The sequence below is a fragment of the Pituophis catenifer genome, unplaced genomic scaffold, assembly GCF_029215685.1.
Source record: "Pituophis catenifer annectens isolate HBS135680 unplaced genomic scaffold, rPitCat1.0.hap2 SCAF_3, whole genome shotgun sequence".
Classification (NCBI taxonomy): Eukaryota; Metazoa; Chordata; class Lepidosauria; order Squamata; family Colubridae; genus Pituophis; species Pituophis catenifer.
The window spans coordinates 211,499,462-211,521,755 of record NW_027256883.1 but is presented as its reverse complement, the minus strand read 5'-3'; the positions used below and the strand labels follow the sequence as shown (position 1 = coordinate 211,521,755).

The window sequence follows — 22,294 nt, the reverse complement described above, 5'->3', positions numbered from 1 at the left end:
TGCATTGGCTGCCAATTTTTATTTTTTTTTTAATTTGATTTATATGCCGCCCTTTTCCGGAGACTCAGGGCGGCTTACAATGCGCTAAGCAATTTGCTTCCAAGTCTCATTTAAGGTGCTAGTTGTGACCTTGTAACTCTGCATGGTCTGCGACTAGGTTATTTGAAGGACCATCTTTTCCCAGCCACCTCTACTCGATCCACCAGAGCAGGGAGGCAGGGAATGTTACGGCTCCCCTCTCTTAAAGAGGTCCATCTTGTGGGACCTAGAAGAAGGGCCTTCTCCTTGGTGGGTTGCTCCTTGTGGAACATCATCCTTAAGGAGATAAGATTGGTCCCCACCTTCACCTTCTTTCAGAAGTCCTGAAGACCTGGTTCTCCCAGCAGGCATAGAGTCCCCAGGGTGATATGGAGCCCATCACATGGCTGATCTGGTGGGTAGGGCTGTGTGTGGAGTTTATTGAGTTTTGTCCTTGGGTTTTATCTTTCTAAGCCACCTGGAGTCACTGTGAGTGATCTGAGCAGCTGTTTAGACTTACTCGTAATGCACCTCTACTCGCAACTTGACAACAGAAACGAAGGGAGTGGGGAGGAGAATGCTTGGAATATATTAGGAGCTGGGAGGGAGTTAAAGAATCTATGTGAGCCTTTGGCAGCCTGAGAAGATCCTGATACTTCAAGGCCGTGCGATGGGAATCTTCCAAAAGCGCAGACTGTTTTCCCAAAATAAAAAGAACGTGTTGGATTGGTGGACAATGGACAGTAGGTGGGCCAAATGGAGAAAAGGGGAAATGAACTATGCTGTTTTTTGCGCGAAAACCTCAGAGCTAGCTTTGCTTCTTCTGTACCCTGTATGGATCTATCAGTAAAGTTGTACTCTTGGTAAAGTAATGTCCCAGGAGCTTCCTTTGCTGCATATGCCAACAGGACGGTTGACAGATAAATCTTCTTAATAAATTAAATAAGTTACAGGTAGTTCTCAACCTGTGACCGCAACTGAGCCCTAAAATTTCCTTTGCTAAGGAAGGCGGTTGTTAAATGAGTTGCATTCCATTTTACGACCTTTTTTCCCCGCAGTGGTTAAGCGAATTGCTGCAGTTCTTAAGCGAGTCAGGTGGTCGTTATGTGAATCTGGCTTGCCCCATGGACTTGGCTTGTTGGAAGTCAGCTTGGAAGGTTACAAATGGTGATCGCATCACACGGGGACAACCGCAGCTGTCATACATGCCAGTTGCCAAGAAATTTGATTGCTGCAAGGTTGTAACTGAAAACCCAGTCATAAGTCAGTTTTTTCAGTGCTGTTGCAACTTCGAACAGTCACTAAATGAATTGTATGTCGAGGACTACCTGTACTTGAAGTGAGCAAAATTCATTCCTGGTTGCTTTTTAGTTTTTTTTTTTCCAACACAGAAAGTTACAGAGAGGACTTCTAATTGCTGGTACAATCAAACACTTTTATTACTCTCTTTTGGACGGAGCCATTTCAGAGTTAATGTTATTTCTTAAATGCTTCCAAGAGAACTAACTACATTTTGAAATAAAATATCTTCATCTGGGTTCACTCTGAGGAAAATGCACATGCTGAACCCTTTAGACAGTTCATGATGTTGATGTTCCAGTGAGACTAACTAGGTGTACCAAGAAAGCACGGTATGTGGGGTCCCTGGTGCTCTCTGAGCTTGGTTGTGTTCTTGCAGATGTTTCATGACCCAACTAGCTAGCGTTATCAGTGTCAAGTGCAAGACATCAGGAACCAAGATAGCGTTCAAAAGCACTACAAGTCTATTTCGTGTTACCTATACACGAGAATCTGAACTATTACGGAAATGGTCAAGGCGAATTGGCACCAGATAAGAGTCAACTGATTTCAAAGGAGGAGGTGGACTTAGAGACTCCAAGCTGATGATATGTTTGACTCTGTCCTCTGGCTCAGCCTGTTCATTTCCAAGAATAAGTGCTAAAGGGGAGTGGGTTTCTCTGTTAACATACAAGTGGCTTGCCCTGTCAATGTTAGTGGGACAATCAAGGAACTACCAACACACAAACAACAAGCCTAATCAAGGAACCATCGAAACAAGAACTCCCACCAACACTGAGAGGGCAAGCCACTAGTATATTAACAGAGCAGAGATTAGATTATCTAGCTGGGTAATGAAATATCTATAAGAAAACAACCACGTTCAGAGAGCACCAAGGGCCACCACTACTTCCTCCTCCTCCTCTCCCTTCTTGTACTCACGATGCTACCTACTGGGTCATGAACCGTCTGCAAGAAAATCACCAAGTTCAGAAAGCATCAAAGATCCCACAGTTCAAACCCGAGCTACAAATATTCAATAAGTAGGGTGTATATTTGACAGTAAAAAAAAAAAAAAGGGCAAAAGGGTTCTCAGTTGAGATGGTGATCCATGCGCTTTTGGCATACAGTCATGCTGGCCACATGACCACAGAAATGTCTCCAGACAATGTTGGCTCTCAGCTGAGGGAGCCAACATTGTCTGGAGACATTTCTGTGGTCATGTGGCCAGCATGACTGTATGCCAAAAGCGCATGGATCACCATCAAAGTGGCACCTACTTATCTACTTGCATTTCTCTCCGGTGTCAGCTGAGAGGAAGATGAATCAGTTCCAGGCACATCTGGAGGGGAGTTGCTCAACAGCGCCAAGCAGCCGTCTGAGAGGGATTCGGCTGAAGCACAGCTGCAGCAGGGCAGCCCTGAGGCTTCGGGTGGGGAAAGCAGGCAGCTGCAGCCAGTCAGCGATGAGGAAGAGGAACTGCCTGCTGCACCTGATCCAAGGACACGTAGGGCAGAGAAAAGGCAGGAGCAGAAGAGGTCAGCTAGATTACTCACAAGGAGGCAGCTTCGCCCCTCTTGGTGGGCTGCACCAGAAGCCGGCTATTTAGCATAACAGACAGTTGGAGGGGATGCTGGGAACAACATGTTCATTGACTAGCTGTCTGTTTCCAAGTCGTTGTGATTCCTGCCTTGACTTGGATCGTGCCTTGTGAACTCTTGGACTTTTCTTGCCTTGTGAACTCTCTTGTATTGTGGATTTAATTTTGCCTGGTATGGTGTGTTTTTTTTGACTGGAAAACTTTCAAGTGCCTTGTGGTCTCATTGGCCATTGCTCTGTGGACGAGCATCTGCTGGTGGCTGGACTTAATTGGGACAGTTCTGGGTTTGTGGTGAAGGGAGTTGTGGGGGAATATTAATAAATCCACTAAACCACAGTTATCTTTGTGTGTGTGTGTGCATTCTGTTTGAACTGATCTAACTTTTTTCCCTAGGTTATGGATGCCTATTATGAAAAGGTGGTCTGCCCGAAATCAAACGGTGCTATTTTCTTGGCTGTGTGCAGGGGAAAGGTATGTTTGGCCCAAACATACATACATACATACATACATACATACATACATACATACATACATACATACATTTAATGCAGATCCTGTCCTGGTTCAAAATCCAGAATCGTAAAGCTCGAGAATGAGAGCAGTGTATATTCAAACTGTACAGTCGGTATAAACCTGACTAGGTTCTAGAGCAATATTTTCAAACTTGTCAACTTTAAGAGGGATTTACTTCAACTCACAGAATTTCCCAGCCAGCACTTCTGGTAATCTAGTCTTCCAGACATCTCAAGAGCTGCCAAGTTTGAAAAACACTGGTCGAAACTAAAGCCAGTGTCCTCCCATCCAAGTAATAATCAGATGCAGTTCCAGTGAACTTTGCCAGAAAAGCCAACATTGGCTACATACTACCACCTGATGCTTCATACATTGTTTATTTTGGACACACTGTATCTCCTCCTATGTACGGCCAATATGTGGGCTGAAGAATGAGAAGCGAAACTTTTTCTTCTCCTTCCTCAAAGAAAAAACAGTCCAGTTGCCTTTTGAAGAAAAAAGCACCTTGGAGACAACTATGACCTGGATGACTGAGAATCTCCACAGACATCAACCCTGACTTGGAAGGACAGATGCTGTGAAGCCAAAGCACAAATACTTTGGCCACCAAATGAGAAGAGAGGGCTCCTTGGAAAAGACCCCGATGTTGGGGAAGATGGGAGGCTAAATGGGAAGTGGGGACGGCAAAGGAGATGGTTTGATGATATCATCGACACAATGAACATAAATTTGGGCAAACTCTGGGAGGCACTAGAGGACAGGGTGGGAGGCTGGAGTACTATGGTCCATGGGGTCACAAAAAGTCAGACACAACTTAGCAACTGAACAACAAACAAGAAAGGAGGCTAAAGACTCAAACAGTTGTTGACTGTTTGGGTGGCAGGTTTTCATTGGCCTCTGCAGAAACCTGTGATTCCTCAAAAGTGAGCAAAGTTAGTAACAATAACAATAGCACTTAGACTTATCCCAAAGGTGCATTTTCAGGAGGCAACTGGACTTCCTTGTTTTTATTCGAAGATGTTTCGCTTCTCATCCAAGAAGCTTCTTCGGCTCTGATTGGATGATGGAGGACGGAAAGATCATCCACTACCATCCAGTCAGAGCTGAGGAAGCTTTTTGGATGAGAAGCAAAACATCTTCAAAAAACCCCCAGGAGGCAAATCTACTTGCCTCCTGAAAATGCACCTTTGAGACAACCATGACCTAGATGATGGAGAATCTCCATAGACACTTTGACTTCTATACCGCTCCATAATGCTTTACAGCACTCTCTGAGCGGTTTACAATGTCAGCATATTGTCCCCAGCAATCTGACCTCTGAAGGATGCAGGTTTGATTCAACCTTGAGCCAGTTGGGATCAAATTCCAGGCTGTGGGCCGAGTTACCCTGGAATGCTGCATTTAATCACTGCACCATCTGTTTTCCAAAGAAAATCTGAATATTTAATACAATACCAGGCAGCACCTTCGGTCTTGGACAGCTCCCCGCGGCCAATTTGCCACAGGACAATTCAATGCTGTGTCAATAGTTTCATTCTGTTTCTTTTATTATTGGTGACCACGTTTTTGTCGAAATCATTGCAACTTGTGTTTTTGGATTGTGTTTATTATTATTGACCACTGCTCAGTCGAAATTAATTTAACTTTTGTATTTGTTGAATTGCCCCTTGACTAGTTTGTCCCATTCTGCAGCACCTTGATTTTTGCAGACATTTGTCCTTTAACAGGACAATGTTGATCAAACTCGTTATTTGTCTTCAGGCTAGCGAAGGTTTGGACTTTGCTGATAAGAATGGACGAGGCGTCATCATCACGGGCCTTCCGTACCCTCCTCGCAAGGACCCCAGGATCATGTTAAAGATGCAGTTCTTGGATGAAATGAAGACAAAAGATGGCAGCAAGCAGGTAAGGAGAGAGAGAGAGAGAGACGTTGCTTTGATCATAGAGATGGGCAAAACATGCCAAAGTTTGAAATTCCAAAACATCCCATTTTGTGCCAAACGTGTCAAAAGGTTTTCTTCCAAATCATTTCATTTTGACCTTGCAACAGTCTCTTTGGACTCCGTCAGAAGTATCCTGCCTGTTTTTGAGTTGATCAACCTGGATTCTAGTCTTTTTTTAATGGATTTCTAGCCAGATTTCTTAGGCTACAGGCACTGTTGCTGGATGCTTTCTAAACAGACTAAACTGAGCTCAGAAACATTCAGACATTCTTCATTTGGGTAAGATTTTGCGTGGGGGATAGTTGCTGTTGGCATCGTAACATGTGAAACAGACGTTCTTATTTTTCACTTCAAATATTGTAAATGCCTATCAGTAAATCCTGGCCTTCTCATCTGTCTGCAGTCTAGAAGGAATGATGCATAGATTAAATACACGATAAGCTCTTTTATGTTGCTATTTTAATTGGGATTTTGTTTGGGGTAGTGATTTAGCTAATTTCCCAGAATTGGGCCTGCAACTTTCCCCTGTTCTGACCAACTGCAGATTAAGACACTGACATGGGTGTTCTCGTAAGAGGGAGCAGGGGTGAATTTTTTAAACCGCGTTTGGTCTTTTACTTTTTTAAAAAAAAGGCTGGGAATCAAAAACAGAATGCAACACTCTTAAAATAAAGCTGTATTCTTTCCGCCATGTTTTAGTGTTTGTCTGGAAATATCTGGTACAAACAGCAGGCTTCTCGTGCCGTGAACCAAGCTATTGGAAGAGTTATCCGACATCGGCAAGATTATGGTGCCATTTTCCTCTGCGACCACAGGTGAAACTTCCCTTCCAGTAGAATTTTGTACCATTAATGTTAACTTCTTTCTTCTCACCTACTGAATATAGAGATCGGATATGTTTGTACAGGTGGTCCACAACTTACAGCAGTTCATTTAGTGACCTTCAAAGTTACAACAGCGCTGAAAAAAGTGAATTATGACCGTTTTAACTGACTCATATTTATGACGGTTGCAGTGTCCCAGGGTCCCGTGATCCCCTTTTGCGACCTTCTGTCAAGCAAAGTCCATGGGGAAGCCTGATTCACTTAAAAGATTGCTACTAATTTAACAATTGCGATGGTTCACTTAACAACTGTGACAAGAAAGGTCACAAAATGGGGCAAAACTCACTTAATAAATACCTCACTTACCAGCAGAAATCTTGGGCTCAATTGCGGTCATAAGTTGAGGACTACCTGTAATCTTTTTGTCAAGGCTGACTACAAGTCTTCCATTCTCAACAGGTTCACACAGACTGAGACAAGAGCCCAGTTGCCCTCCTGGATCCGCCCTTACGTCAAAACCTATGAAAACTTTGGACATGCCATCAGGGACGTTTCTCATTTCTTCCGTACTCTCCAACAGTGTGTAAGTATAAAACAGCAACACGTGAGGGGGATGGTGGTGAAAAAAAGTCTCCCAATTATCAGAGGAAGTGTTCTGATGAGTACATCAGTCATTTAAAGCATTCGCCCACAGACTTTTTTTAGAATCTTGACCCCTTGTTAGTTGAGGAAGTTGAGCTATTAACTTTTTAAACAAAAGTGTTTGGATACCTTCCGGAGTATCTGGGAGGAATCGCAGGAGATTTTGGAATGAGATTGACATGAGGGGTCCTTGGCGGTCTCTGAGCTTGGTGGTTTTCTTGCAGATGTATTATTACCCTAATGCCCCAGTACCAGAAGGGAATGGGGCAGTGGTGAAATCTGAACTGGTTTCCTACCAGTTTGCTGGCCACGCATGTGTGCAGTGCACCAAGCACACTCTGCACAAGCATGTGCAGTCCACGCCAAACACGTACTGCGCACATATGCACAGTACGAGCTAAATGCATGCGCAGTGCGCACCAAAAACACACTATGAGCATTTGTAGTATGCGCCAAACGCGTGGAAAAAGGCTTTGGAAGGTAAGTATAACAGCGAGGCGGGGGGAACAGCTGTGCTGCACGATCTAGATTCACTAGAAAGCAGGATTTCCTGCTTTCTAGAGATTTTAAATCGTGCAGCACAGCTGATTGTTGGAAATACCAGTTTGGGGAACTGTTTTTATCACTACCGGTTCGCCCGGTAGGATTTCACCGCTGGCATAGGGTTTATGGAGAGGAGGAGGAGCAGAACTGTAGGGTTTTTAGTGCTCTCTGAACTTGGTGGTTTTCTTGCAGAGGTTTCATTAACAAACTAGGTAACATCCACTGAGGCTAGCATTGATAATGTTACCTAGTTTGGGTAATGAAACATCTGCGAGAAAACAAGCTGAGAGAGCATCAAGGACCCCACAGTCATCATCGTCATCGTCCTCCCCCTCCCCCTTGTCAGGGTTCCAAGTAATACATCCCCTTCAAGAAGAACTCCAAGGCAGACAATTTGCTCAAATAACGTTCCTTTGGGACATATCAAATTGGCAAGTTCCTGGTGGAAAACCGGCTTTAAGTTCCCACTGGTTTTCCACCCAATTAAAAGTCAAACTTTGCCACTTCCCCCCCTCTGCCCAGAGTCTCCAGTCACATGGTCCAATCAGCATACAGTCCAGTTGCTAGGTGACCTCAGTCTCCACCTTTCGAACACCTCGATTCCCATGGGAAGGGATTTTGTTTTGGCTACAATACCCCAAGTATCTCTACATCCCCCTCCCGAACCCCTTCACTCCAGCCCTGAAGCAATGGGAAGAGAACCAGCCTGAACAAACAACAAAGCTCAGTACAATGGTGAATGTTAGCGCCCCCACCCACCCCCAAAACCCCTCTAGTTAATTCAAGATGGACGTGATCACTCCAGGAAGATTAACCTGCATTCACAGTTGAAATTATGGAAATTCAGCTTGGAATATTGCATCCAGTTTTAGTCGCCACATTACAAAAAAGATGTTGAGAGTTTGGAAAAATCGCAGAGAAGAACAACTAGGATGGCCTGGAGACTAAAACATATGAAGAACAATTGCAGGAATTGGGTATGGCCAGTCTGGAGAAAAGAAGGACCAGGGGGTACATGATAGCAGTTTTCCAGTATTTGAGGGGCTGCCACAGAGAGGAGGGGGTCAACCTATTCTCCAAAGTATCTGAAGGCAGGACAAGAAGCAACGAATGGAAACTGATCAAGGAGAGAAGCAACCTAGAAATAAAGAGAAATTTCCTGACGGTGAGAACAATTAATCAGTGGAACGACTTGCCTCCAGAATGGGTGGGTGCCCCATGACTGGAGGTTTTTAAGAAAAAACTGGACAGCCTTTTGTCTGAAATGGTAGGGTCTCCTGCTTGAACGGGGTTGGACTAGAACACCTCCAAGTTCCTTTCCAACTCTTCTGTAACAAAACTTAATTGCAAGATATCCGGTCATTATATTTTATAAAGGAGAGATTCATATTTACTGCCAAGATGTAGTGTGCATGCATGCATACATACCAATTCTAATGCCAAAGCTTCTCAAAGCAGTTTTCAAGGGAACGTTTTTAGAATACATAATAACTGATGTATTAAAATAATTTATTGATTTGATTTGATTTGATTTGATTTGATTTGATTTGATTTGATTTGATTTGATTTGTATACCGCCCTTCTCCAGCAGGACTCAGGGTGGTGAACAGCCGAGATAAAACAGAACATACAAAATTTAAAAAACAGTTTAAAAGGTAATTAAATAATTTCGGCCCACAATTTAAAACAACGCAATTAAAACCAATTTCAAATTAAAACCGTAACGGATGAGATCAAGCCAGCCCGGCTAGGTGAAATAAATGAGTTTTCAGGGCCCGACGAAAAGTCCGGAGGTCTGGTATCGTGCATATCTCTAGGGGGAGGTCGTTCCAGAGGGCGGGTGCCGCCACAGAGAAGGCTCTCCCCCTGGGGGTCGCCAGCCGACATTGCCTGGCGGACGGCACCCTGAGGAGGCCCTCTCTGTGCGAGTGTAATAATACGTGAAAGCATACAAAAACAAGAAACCAGAGACAATAATTATACAGCGGTGGCATCTTCTGTCTTAGACTATGCAGAATGTAGATTTCTGGAGTTTTTAGAGTTTCTCAAGCCTCCTGCCCCATTGCCAACAATTACAGCAGCCCTCTGAATTCGGAGGACAGAATATCCTGGTTTAGCTAATATGTGGTATAACATCATCCATTTGACGTTGCTCTCTCCTGTTACTACACCTTCCCCCACCTCCCAAAATTGTGACTACGGGTAATCCTCGATTTGCAACCACAATTGAGCCCATCATTTCTGTTGCTAAGTGAAACATTTGTTAAGTGAGTTTTGACCCGTTTTACAACGTTTCTTGCCCCAGCTGCTAAGTAAATCACTGCAGTTGTTAAGTTAGTAACACGGTTGTTAAGTGAATCTGGTTTCCCAATTGACCTTACGTATCAGAAGGCCGAAAAAGGGGATCACGTGACCGCTGGATCCCGCGACCGTCATAAATATGAACCAGTTGCCAAGCGTCTGAATTTTGAACCAGGTGGCCATCGCAATGCGGCAACGGCCGTAAGAGTGGGAAAACGTTCATAAGTCGCTTTTTTCAATGCCGTTGTAACTTCAAGCGGTCACTAAGTGGACTGTGGTAAGTCGAGGACTACCTGTATTGGCCATTTGAAAATGGTCTCCCTGTAACGTGATGTTTCTCATTTCTCTACAGATGCCAGGTCCGCTACCTCCTCGTCATCTTCCTTCTACTATCACTGCCAAAGAAAATGATTCTTCTTCGTCGTCGTCGTCTTTTGTTCCGTGCAAGCAATTCCCTACTGGGACAAAAGCCAACATGGTGGAAGACCATGTTCCTAGTCTGAAAAGGAAGCGGATCGGTCAGTACATTCCTTTCCTTAACATGTGAGAATAGGAAACATGTACAAGTCATCCTCAACTTGTAACAGTTCATTTAGAGACTGCTCAAAATTACAATGGCACTGAAAAAAAGTGACTTAGAAATGTCTTTCACATTTAACGACCATTGTGGCATCCCTATGATCAAAATTCAAACGCTTGGCAACTGGCCACGGCCGTCATATGCTCTTCTAAAGACAGCCGTGCGTCCAGGAGGACACCCAAGTTACGCGCCCTCTCCGTGGGGGCCAATGTCTCGCCCCCAATAGCCAGCGATGGCACCAGCTGGCTATATCAGGACGCCGGCAACCACAGTCTTGGAGGGGTTGAGTCTGAGCCTGTTCCTCCCCATCCAGACCCGCACGGCCTCCAGGCACCGGGACATCACTTCAAGGGCATCGTTGGGGTGGTCTGGGGTGGAGATGTACAGCTGACTGTCATCAGTGTACAGATGGCCCCAAAACCACGGATGATCTCACCCAGCGGCTTCACATAAATGTTGAACAGGAGAGGCGAGAGGACCGACCCTTGCGGCACCCCACACACCAGGTGCCTTGAGGTCGACCTCTGCCCCCCTGCCAACACAGACTGCGACCGGTTGGAGAGATAGGAGGAGAACCACCATAAAACGGTGCCTCCCACTCCCAGCCCCTCCAACTGGTGCAGCATGATACCATGGTCGATGGTATCAAAAGCCGCTGAGAGATCTAATAGGACCAGAACAGAGGAACATCCCCTGTTCCGAGCCCTCCAGAGATCATCAACCAACGCGACCAATGCCGTTTCCGTGCTGTACCCAGGCCTGAAGCCAGACTGGAACGGATCTAGATAGACGGTTTCATCCAGATACTGCGGGAGCTGTCGCGCAACCACACTCTCAACAACCTTCGCCAGAAAGTGAAGGTTGTAAACTGGACGATAGTTTGCCAAAACAGCTGGGTCCAGAGACCAGCTGGTTCATCACCCAACTGGGTATTATCATCAGTTCAAACCCCACTCCCTTCTAGAACTGATGATGTTACTTAGTTGGGTAATGAAACGTCTAACAAGAAAACAAACAACCTAAGAAAGGACAGAGGACCCTACAATCCTCCTCCTCTTCCTGCTCCTGCTCCTCCTCCTCCCCGCAAACCCCACTCCCTTCTAACACTGATGAGGTTGCCTAGTTGGGTAATGAAACATCTACAAGGAAACAACCCAGCTCAGAGAGGATTAAGGATTCCACAGTCGTCGTCCTCCTCCTCCTTCACCAAACCCTCCTCCCTTCTAACACGGATGAGGTTTCCTAGTTCCTCCTCTTCCTCCTCCAAACCCTCCTCCCTTCTAACACTGACGAGGTTGCCTAGTTGGGTAATTTATTTTATTTATTTATTTATTTATTAAATTTTTATACCGCCCCCTCTCCCGAAGGACTCGGGGCGGTGAACAGCCAAGAATGCCACTAATGAAACGTCTGCAAGAAAACAACCCAGCTCAGAGAGGATTAAGGACTCCACAGTCGTTGTCCTCCTCCTCCTCCAAACCCTCCTCCCTTCTAACACTGATGAGGTTGCCTAGTTCCTCCTCCTCCCTCTCAAACCCTCCTCCCTTCTGATGAGGTTGCCCAGTTGGGTAATGAAACGTCTGCAAGAAAACAACCCAGCTGAGAAAACAACCCAGGACACCTCACAATTGTGCTGCTTTCAAGGAATGCCTACTGCTTGCTTGTGTACCCAGCTCAGCAGTGGGCTGCAAATGGTCATTCTACCGCCATTAGTCTAAGGCAGAGGTCTTCAAACTTGGCAGCTTTAAGACTTGTGGACTTCAACTCCCAGAATTCCCCAGCCAGCATAGCTATTCTGGGAGTTGAAGTCCACAAGTCTTAAAGCTGCCAAGTTTGAGGACCTCTTGGACTAAGGCAACAGATAATTGTTTTTGTCTTCATTGGTTTTTCATGTAATTTATTTGTGGTCCAATGACTTAGTGACTTTTGTGGTTCACTGTTGCAACTTTTGAGGGTCACGAGTGTATAAATGCAAGGGAAAAAAAACCATCAGCTGAGTAATGCAACAAATGGTTCTGACTGGCCATACATTTTATCAACTCTTGACGCAAACAAAAATAGCTTTCTTAGGAAATCTTAGTCATAACACGGAAAAAGTCTTAATCCTAAAGTTCTTCAAATATCTGCTCTCAGGGAATTGCACAAACGGAGTCAGAGACGCTGACGCGAACTTGCAGCTTTATATAAATATATTTAACATCTATTTATATCTATATAACTATAGAATATTTATAGTACATGAGATAATCAGGCACATCACTGCATCATGAGGTAAATTAGAGAAGAGCATCCAGTATGCGCACACAAACACACAGAAGAAAAAGGCGGGGAAAAGGGGAAACTCCCCCTTCTTGCCCGCCAACCAATCATAACGTAGCTTGCCTCATGCAGGAGCCCGCCCTCTCCAATCAATCAAAACCACAATTTTGTGTCCCGGCCCATTAATATATTAATATAATGTTCCAGGTACTAAATTAAATATCTTAACACGCAGGTAGTCCTCGACTTAGGACCACTGTTGAGCCCAACTTTTATGTTGTTAAGGGAGACCTTTGTTACGCGAGTTTTGGGCCATCTTACGGCTTTTCTGGCCACGGTTCTTAAGGGAATCGGCACTTGTTAAATTAGTAACGCAATTATTCAGTGACTCTGGCTTCCCCGTGGACTTGGCTTGTCAGAAGGTCGCAAAAGGAGATCGTGTGACCCCCACCCCCCCGGGACGCTGCAACCGTCATAAATACGAGTCAAAATACGAATTTTGATCACCTGACCAAGGGGGATGCTGCAAAAGTGAATAATAGCCATAAGTCACTTTTTTCAGTGACATTGTCACTTTGAATGGTCACTAAACCAAATGTTGTAAGTCGAGGACTATCTGTATTGGACAAGTTAGCACCACTCCTCTTTTCTCTTCCTATCCGTTAGTAGAACGGAAAGAAAGAAAGTTGTTCAAAATGCATTTTTTTCCAGGCTCTGTTTCTGTTTCTTGTCTCAGATAACAGAGAGGCCGGGGTGTGCGTGGCCTATGGGCAGGGCCCATCCTCTTCCAGAAGGCAGCCTGGAGGCCTCTTGGATGCCCTGGAGCACAACGATAAAAGCTGCCATGAAACAGATGAGGAGAAATGCTTGCCGGGAGAGGAATCGGTATGCACATGGACTGGGCTGGACGGAGCTCGTTTAGGTCCCCTTTATTATAGAATTCCTTTGATGTGGGTGGCAGCGAAGTAAACATAAACTTTCTTCTGCCTTTGATTTTCCACTACTTCTCTCATGACAATATTCAGGCTTTAAAGGCTCTTTCGGAAGATGCCCAGGGTACCTTAAATAGATAGACAGACAGACAGATATATAGATAGGTAGGTGATAGGTAAATCGATAGTGGCTTTTAAAAAATAGGCAAGCAGACAGACAGACAGAGATAGATAGGTGATAGGTAGTTAGATAGTATTTTAAAATTAGTTAGGTAGACAGACAGATGATAGAAAGGTAGGTTGGTAGGTAGGTAGGTAGATAGATAGATAGATAGATAGATAGATAGATAGATAGATAGATAGATAGATAGATACCGTATTTTTCGGAGTATAAGATGCACCTTTTTCCCCCTAAAAGAGAGGAAGCCATTTTTGGCCTCCCAAAACTCCACCCCACTCGTTCCATTTTTGCAAAAAACAGGCCCGTTTTTTGCCCGTTTTTCACAAAAACAGTGTTTTTGCCCTCCCCCAGCCCCCAGGAGCACTCTGCAGGCTTCCCAAACCCTCTGCATGCCTCATTTTTTGCAAAAACGGGCAAAAAATAGCAAAAAAACGGGCCGCGCAGAGGGTTTGGGAGGCCTGCAGAGTGCTCCTGAGGGCCAGGGAGGGCAAAAACTTTTTTTTTTTACTTACCTCTTCGAAATCTTGGTGCGTCTTATATACAGGTGTGTCTTATAGTTCAAAAAATATGGTACATACATGCATACATACATACATACATAAATACATACATACATGTAGATAGATAGATACTGTAGATAGATAGATACTAGATAGATAGATAGATTGATAGACATACTGTAGATAGATACATTGTCGATAGATGGATAGATAGGTAGAGATAGATGAGAAACAGATTAGATAGATAGGTGATAGACAGATTGATGCAGATAGACACACTGGATGGATGGATGGATGGATGGTGGATGATAGATAGAGAGCTGGATTAACTAAATTGTTAACTTAATTATTAATTTCTAAGTCTGTCCTGCTGATTTTCAGCATTGGCTCTGGCTGTTGTTTGGGAATGTCACTTGCTGCGTAGTGGAGAAATTTTTAAAAAATTTGTCTAGTCATCTGTCCGCTTCTGAAACCTACTTGAACTTCCGTGCTTTCAGTGCCAAAAAAATGGATACCCAGAAATATTGCAATCTTCCCGGTAACTGTTAAGTCAGCTTTCATAAACAAACAGTTCTCTTCAGATAAGTTGTACTTAAACTTCTGCAATCCCCATTTATCACTGCTTTCATCAGTTTATTTGGTTATCTGAAGTTGACCTATTAAGGAAGGCAGACATTATCAGCCTTTTTCTCCTTTAAAACTATTGAAATTGATGGATGAGGCATGGTAGAATATTTATTTCACTGTAAACTACCTTGGAATGTTTATAGTTTGGAAAGACCTAAAAGCTGCACTAAATAAATAAATAAAATACATTTTAAAAAAATCTTCTATACAGGTAGTCCTTGACTTATGACCATAATTGAGCCCAAATTTTCTCTTGCTAACTGATACAGTTAAGTGAATTTTGCCCCATTTTATGACCTTTCTTGCTACAGTTGTTAAGTGAATCACTGTAGTTGTTAAGTTAGTAGCACGGTTGCTAAGGGAATCTGGTTTCCCCGTTGACTTTGCTTGTCAAAAGGTCGCAAAAAGTGATCACATGACCCCGGGACATGCAACTGACATAAATGTGAGTCAGTTGTCAAGCATTGGAATATAAATCATGCAGCCATGGGGATGCTGCAGTGGTCTTAAGTGTGAAAAATGTCATAAGTCACTTTTTTCAGTGTCTTTGTAACTTCAAACTGTCACTAAGTAAACCGTTGTAAGTCGAGGACTACTTGTATTTTAGCATCAGAAATAGCTTTCTAAATGTTTAAGAGCATCCTGAACCCCTAGGCCCATGATGGTGAATGTATGCCACGCATGCCAGAAGTGGCACACAGAGCCCTCTCTGTGGGTATGCCCACCATCGCCAGCTGCTCTTTCAGGTTCCACCGTGAGCATGTGCACCAGCCAGCTGCTCTCTTCCAGCGCTCCGGTGCACGCTCCAGTTTCAGCACTCAGTGCCGAAAAGGTTAGCCATCACTGCCCAAGGTAATATTGTGATTAACATTAAAAGGAGTTTAAAAGGAGTTGAGTTGCTTTCCCTTGAATTTATACAAAATTGATTAAGGATTAAAACATTTGCAGAAGAGGTTAAAAAAACCCACCCAAATACCTCTTCTTGGCTCCACTGCTAATCATACAGCTTAGCTGAGAAATGTTTAATTTTCTGTTTCACATTCTGCTGTGCACAATATGCACATTCACTTATTTTTTTTCTCTCTGCTTTCTTTTTCTTTCTGAGTTGGATTTCTTTCTAGTAATTTCTGTACTCGCTCAAATGTTTTGGTTATTTTTTTTTAAGTGATTTGACTGTTCTTTGGCCCTCGAGTGTCAGCATGTATTTCTCAGGAGGGAAATCCCACTTGCTCAAATCATGAGTTTCTATCTTAAATATCTCCACTACTTAGGCTTTATTTTTTTATTTATGAAATTTTATTTTCCACCCATCTCAACCACAAGGTGACTCTGGGCGGCTTACAAAGTTAAAAAGAATAAAACATATATGAATATAGTAAGAATAAAGCACTATAAACACTGTGCGGTAAGCCTCCCAGAGTCACTCTGAAACAAGATGTCCTCAACTTACAACAGTTTGTTTAGTGACTGAAGACACAACAGCATTAAAAAAATGACATGACCATTTTTCACACTTAGGACAGTGTGACAAGGAATGTCGTAATATGCGATAAAATTCACTTCACAACTATCTTGTTTAGCAATAGAAATCTTGGGCTCAATTGTGGTCGTAAGTGGAGGACTGCTTGCATAAAGAATGAATGAATGAATGAATGAGAGAAAGAAAAAGAAAGGAAAGAGAAAGAAAGAAAGAAAGAAAGAAAGAAAGAAAGAAAGAAAGAAAGAAAGAAAGAAAGAAAGAAAGAAAGAATCAATTGTAAATGCTTCATTCTTCACCTCAAGGTCATTCAATTGAATGATTTCTTCACCTATTGTGGGATTTAGTGGCAGGTCAGTTTTTGGGGTCACCTGAAAAGGAAGACCTTGCCATTTAACCTTGTTCCTTTTATAGGCAAAGCGTTTGTCAACTCTATCTCTTCAGTATGAAAAAAAACTGATGGACCAACAGAAAGGCAGCGGCAGGAAGAAAATCAAGATAGTCAGCGGCATGGTAGGTGGCATTTGCATCGGCTGTAAAAGGATGTATAACCAGATGAGCCCCATTCACACAACTTCTTGACCTATTGTGGAGGAAAGGTTTCCTCCTCCAGCCTTTAATCTTTATATCAGAGGTGCCCATGGTCACGCTACCAAAAATTCAGATGTTCACATTTATGACAGTGTCCTGTGATCATGTGATCCCCTTCTGCGACCTGACGAGCCAAGTCAAGTCAGAATCACTTAACACCCACGTTACTAACTTAACAAGTGCAGTGATTCATTTAACAACTGTAGCAAAAAAGTTCCTGTGGCAAAACTCACAACTCTCTTACTTAGCGACAGAAACGTTGGGCTCAATTGCGATCGTAACTCAAGGACGACCTGTGTTCCGAAGCTGCTGTACTCATTTCATCCCCTTCCCCCCTTGTCTGTAGGAAACAATGATTGTACAAACAAGTATGCCAAGTTTTGTTTCCTCTTAAACATGACGATTTCCTAGCCTCTCCCTAAATATTCCATGCTAGGTTTCTGCATATACTATTTATAGCCTATTTCTATGTCTTAATACTCCATGTGCTTTCAAGAGTTTGAGAGATCATCAGCACTAAGTAAAAAAAAAAAATTTCCACTGCAACTACAATTCTCTTGTAATGGTTTTGTTGGATTCTTGAAACAAATTCCTCATCACCGTCACTCCCACTACATTGAACATTGCGATGAGTTAGATTGGGGCCCCGCACATGCTAAGCTACAAATAAACATGATGAGCATGTGACGTATGTCAGCAGCTGTGTTTGTCTGGTTGATCTAATTAAGGACAATTGTTTGGACATCACTGTGATGTGTGCATTCTGTCTGGAAGGGACAAAACAGCTGCAGCTTTTGTACATTGGTGATTCTTTATGATCCTGTGTGGTCTCTGGATGGGATTGCATTGAATCCTCCTGGACTTGTCGCTCCTGCTAGATCAGCAGATAGAAGACATGGCCAGGGGGTGTTTTGCCCAGGTTTGGTTGATGGGCCAGTTATGGCCTTACTTTGGTTGAAAGACTTAACGGCCACAATTGAACCCACAATTGATGTTGCTAAACAAGACAGTTGTTAATGAACCGCACAGCAGCTGTCCAGATGAAGTTGGATACACTAATGCAAATTTGCAGTCTTTTATAGGTATAAGTATATTTAGCATTCAAGTTTACAGCATCCAGAAAAATAAGAATAAGAATAGAATAGAATAGAATAGAATAGAATAGAATAGAATAGAATAGAATAGAATAGAATAGAATAATTATAGACTAGACTAGACTAGACTAGAACAGAACAGAACAGAACAGAACAGAACAGAACAGAATAGAATAGAATAGAATAACAGAGTTGGAAGGGACCTTGGAGGTCTTCTAGTCCAACCTCCTGCCCAGGCAGGAAACCCTACACCACTTCAGACAAATGGTTGTCCAACATCTTCTTAAAAATTTCCAGTGTTGGAGCATTCACAATTTCTGGAGGCAAGTTGTTCCACTTATTAATTGTTCTAACTGTCAGGAGCAAGATAGTCAGGAGCAGAGGACTATCAGGAGGTAAGATAAGCAGTACAGCTAGTCCTCGACTTACGATCACAACTGAGCCCAAAATTTCTGTTGTTAAGTGAGACATTTGTTAAGTGAATTTTGCCCCATTTTACAACCTTTCTTGCCACAGTGAATCACTGCAGTTGATAAATTGCTAATCTGGTTGTTAAGTGAATTTGGTTTCCTCATTGACTTTGCTTGTCAGAAGGTCGCAAAAGGTCATCCCATGAACCCAGGACGTTTCATGTATTGTAACTGTCATAAATGTGACTCATGCCAAGCATCTGAATTTGGATCATGCGACCATGGGAATGCTGCAATGGTTTGCAAATATTAAAAATGATTATAAGTCACCTTTTTAAATGCTGTTGTAACTTCGAATGGTCACTAAACGAACTGTGGCAAGTCAAGGACTACTTGTACAGTGATTCATGCCCTCATTGCCACCCAGAACAGAATACCAAAGTTGGAAGGAACCTCAGAGGTTTTCTACTCCAAACCTCTGTTCAAGCAGAAGACCCTATACCATGGGTGTCAAACTCGATTTTATTGAGGGCCGCATCAGGGTTGTGTTTGACCTCGGGCGGGGGGGAGGGCGTGGTCAGGGTGGGCATGGCCAGCTCAACGTCACTCGTGTCGGAGTGCCTATGGTGGCCCGAGCGCTCTGCCAGCAAAATCAGGCTTCCGAGCTCCGTTTTCACCTGCGATGGCCTCCTGCAACCCTCTGCCAGTAAAAACAGAGCTTGGGAGGGCTGCCCGTGGCCCTTGCGAGCTCCATTTTTGCTGGCAAATATACCACGGTCCGGTCCTTCACTGTTTCCAGGGCAGCCCCACGGGCCAGATTTTCAACCTTGATAGCTTGAAGATGGGTGGACTTAAACTCCCAGAATCCCCCAGCTGGATTCTGCCCCCCCCCCCCGAGGGCCCAGAATAAAATCGAGTTTGAAGTCCACCCATCTTCAAGCTTCCAAGGTTGAGAAACACTGCCCTATATCATTTCAGATAAATGCTCTCTACTGTCTTCTTTAACACACACATACACACACACACACACACACACACACACACACACACCATTGAAGTTTATCCAATCTGGCCCAAGTGAAAACTGCCAGTCTGCGAAGATTCCTGTGAAATAGGCAGGAGCTATAAAATAGAATATTGATGGTCTGTGCATCTGGTTGCTTGTGCCTGACCAAAAATGGAGTTTTTCCAGAGAGATTTCGCAGGGGTTGAGGGGGGGGGGGGTTAACCTAGAGGCACTATTTGGGTCTTTTAATATAGCATTATTTATTTATTTTATTTTAATTAGTCATATTTCTATGCCGCCCACTCTCCGAGGACTCTGGGCGGCTAACACCAAAGACAGTATACTAAATAGCATATTGCCCCCAACAATCTGGGTCCTCATTTTACCCACCTTGGAAGGATGGAAGGCTGAGTCAACCTTGAGCCGGTGAGATTTGATCCGCTGATCTGCTGAACTAGCAGTCAGCTGAAGTAGCTGCAGTACTGCACCCTAACCACTGCGCCACCTCAGCATTATGTTATAATTCTCTTTTGTGAGCTCCAGAGACTGTTTATAATGGCAGCTGGATATAAATCTAATGAATAAATATCACCCTTTCTTTTTGACAACCCGACAAGTCATACATATAGTCAGGCAGTTGGATGGGCTGTGAAATCTCACTGCCGCCTGTTGTCACACCAAGATTTAACTATCAGTGATAATCGCAAGGAAAAACAGATGTGTCTGGGAAGCTGAGCATGTTTGACTTAACCACCACTCATTTAGTGACCATTTGAAGTTACAACGGCACTGAAAAAAATGACACGACCACTTTTCACATGACCCTATGGTCATGTGATCCAAACAGTCATGTGATCCAAATTTGGACGCTTGGCAACTGGCAGTACCCCAAGGTCATGTGATCCCCTTTTGCGACCTTCTGACAAGCAAAAACAATGGGGAGACCAGATTCATTTAACAACTGTGTTGCTAATTTAACTGCTGCAGTGATTCACTTAACTTTCTTGCTTAGCAGCATCAATTTTGGGCTTAATTGTGGTTGTAAATCGAGGACTACCTGTACATGTATTGTCTCAGGACTGCCCATTAGAAAAGTAAAAAGAAACCAGACCAGGCAAAAACTGATGGGCATGAGCGACTTTTTCTTGGTGAATTTCAGGAGAATCACAGCTGGCATGATTAGACAAGCTTGAATTGAAGGACCAAGTGTTCCTTTCATCTACTTGAACTAATTATATTTACTTCAGTATAGCATTTCCTAATAATCTTGTCTGTTTGCATCTACAAGGAACTATTTTGGGCCTTAAGGAAAAAGCAACCTCAAGTAGATTCATTAAAATACCTTATCAAAGAGAAAGAGCTCAAAACATTTCTCAAGTTTCTTGCTTTTTCAAGTCTTAACTAGGCATTATTCACAGAACACAGATGCCTCAAGAAGATTACAACTAAGGATAACATTTAAAATATTTACTAGGGTGTAAGACATAAATTAATGCCCTTGAAGTGATGTCCCGGTGCCTGGAGGCCGTACGGATCTGGATGGGGAGAAACAGGCTCAGGCTCAACCCATCCAAGACTGAGTGGCTGTGGTTTCTGACGTCCCGATATAGTCAACTGGTGCCATCGCTGACTATTGGAGGCAAATCATTGGCCCCCATGGAGAGGGCTCGCAACTTGGGCGTCCTCCTGGATTCACAGCTGTCTTTAGAAGAGCACTTGACGGCCGTGACCGGGAGGATTTTTCATCAGGTTCGCCTGATCCGCCAGTTGCGTCCCTTTCTGGATCGGGACTCTCTACACACAGTCACTCATGCCCTCGTCACTTCTTGTCTGGACTATTGTAACACTCTCTACATGGGGCTCCCTTTGAGGTGCACTCGGAGGCTCCAACTGGCGCAGAGTGCGGCCGCGCGGGTGGTTATGGGAGCGACGTGGAGTTCCCATGTAACACCTCTCCTGCGTGAGCTGCACTGGCTCCCGGTGGTCTTCCGAGTGCGCTTCAAGGTTCTGGTTATCACCTTTAAAGCGCTCCATGGCTTAGGACCTGGTTATCTACGGGACCGCCTGCTACCACCAATAGCCTCCCACCGGCCAGTATGCTCCCATAGAGAGGGGCTCCTCCGGGTGCCGTCGGCCAAACAATGTCGACTGGCGGCCCCCAGGGGGAGAGCCTTCTCTGTGGGGGCACCTACGATCTGGAACGAGCTCCCCCCGGAGATACGGAGGATCCTGGATCTGCGCACCTTCCGTCGTGCGCTTAAGACTTTTTTATTTCATCAAGCTGGCCTGTCCTAAATCTTCTCCCCTTTTTAAATGTAAATTTTAATTTGTTTTTAAATTATGGGGTATTTTAAATTCAGCCAAATTATTTAATTCGTTTTTATTCTATTTTAAATTTTTGTATTTATGTGTTTTATCCTGTGGCTATTCACCGCCCTGAGTCCTTCGGGAGTAGGGCGGTATAGAAATTTAAATACATAAAATAAATAAATAAATAAATAAATAAATAATAAATTAAAGGCCAGTTTGATCTGTTGGCTAATGCACCAGGCTAGAAAGTGGGAGACCATGAGTTCTAGTCCCGCTATAGACATGGAAGCTGGCTGGGTGACTTTGGGACAATCACCAGGAGACTGGGAGTTCTAGTTCTGCTTAGGCATGAAAACCAGCTGGGTTACTTTGAACCAATCACCAGGAGAGCATGAGTTCTAGTCCCGTCTTGAAAGTATGATATCCCACTGGGTGTCTTTGGGCAAATCTCTCTCAGCCCAACCCACCTCACTGGGCTGTTGTGAGGAAAATAGGAGGAGGAAGGTATATTTCGTATGTTCACTCCCTTGAGTTATTTGTAAAAATAATAATCGTGGGAGACAAATAAAAGAAAACAAAACAAAACAAAACAGAATAAGTACAGTAGCTATTGAGGCCCTGAAATTCATTCTGGGAAATATTTGGAGGGGATTTAGACAGTAAAG

The 22,294-nt window shown here is 43.7% G+C and overlaps 1 protein-coding gene across 1 annotated transcript in view; it reads left to right on the top strand.

The window, feature by feature from the left end:
• RTEL1 (regulator of telomere elongation helicase 1) overlaps window positions 1-22,294 on the top strand; it is a 110,440-nt gene that overhangs the window by 58,395 nt on the left and 29,751 nt on the right. The window contains exons 16-22 of the mRNA XM_070940239.1: window positions 3,290-3,367; window positions 5,171-5,314; window positions 6,052-6,167; window positions 6,636-6,759; window positions 10,015-10,180; window positions 13,238-13,386; window positions 16,633-16,731. Of these exons, the coding sequence (XP_070796340.1) occupies window positions 3,290-3,367; window positions 5,171-5,314; window positions 6,052-6,167; window positions 6,636-6,759; window positions 10,015-10,180; window positions 13,238-13,386; window positions 16,633-16,731 (876 nt within the window). The remainder of the gene's footprint in view (window positions 1-3,289; window positions 3,368-5,170; window positions 5,315-6,051; window positions 6,168-6,635; window positions 6,760-10,014; window positions 10,181-13,237; window positions 13,387-16,632; window positions 16,732-22,294) is intronic.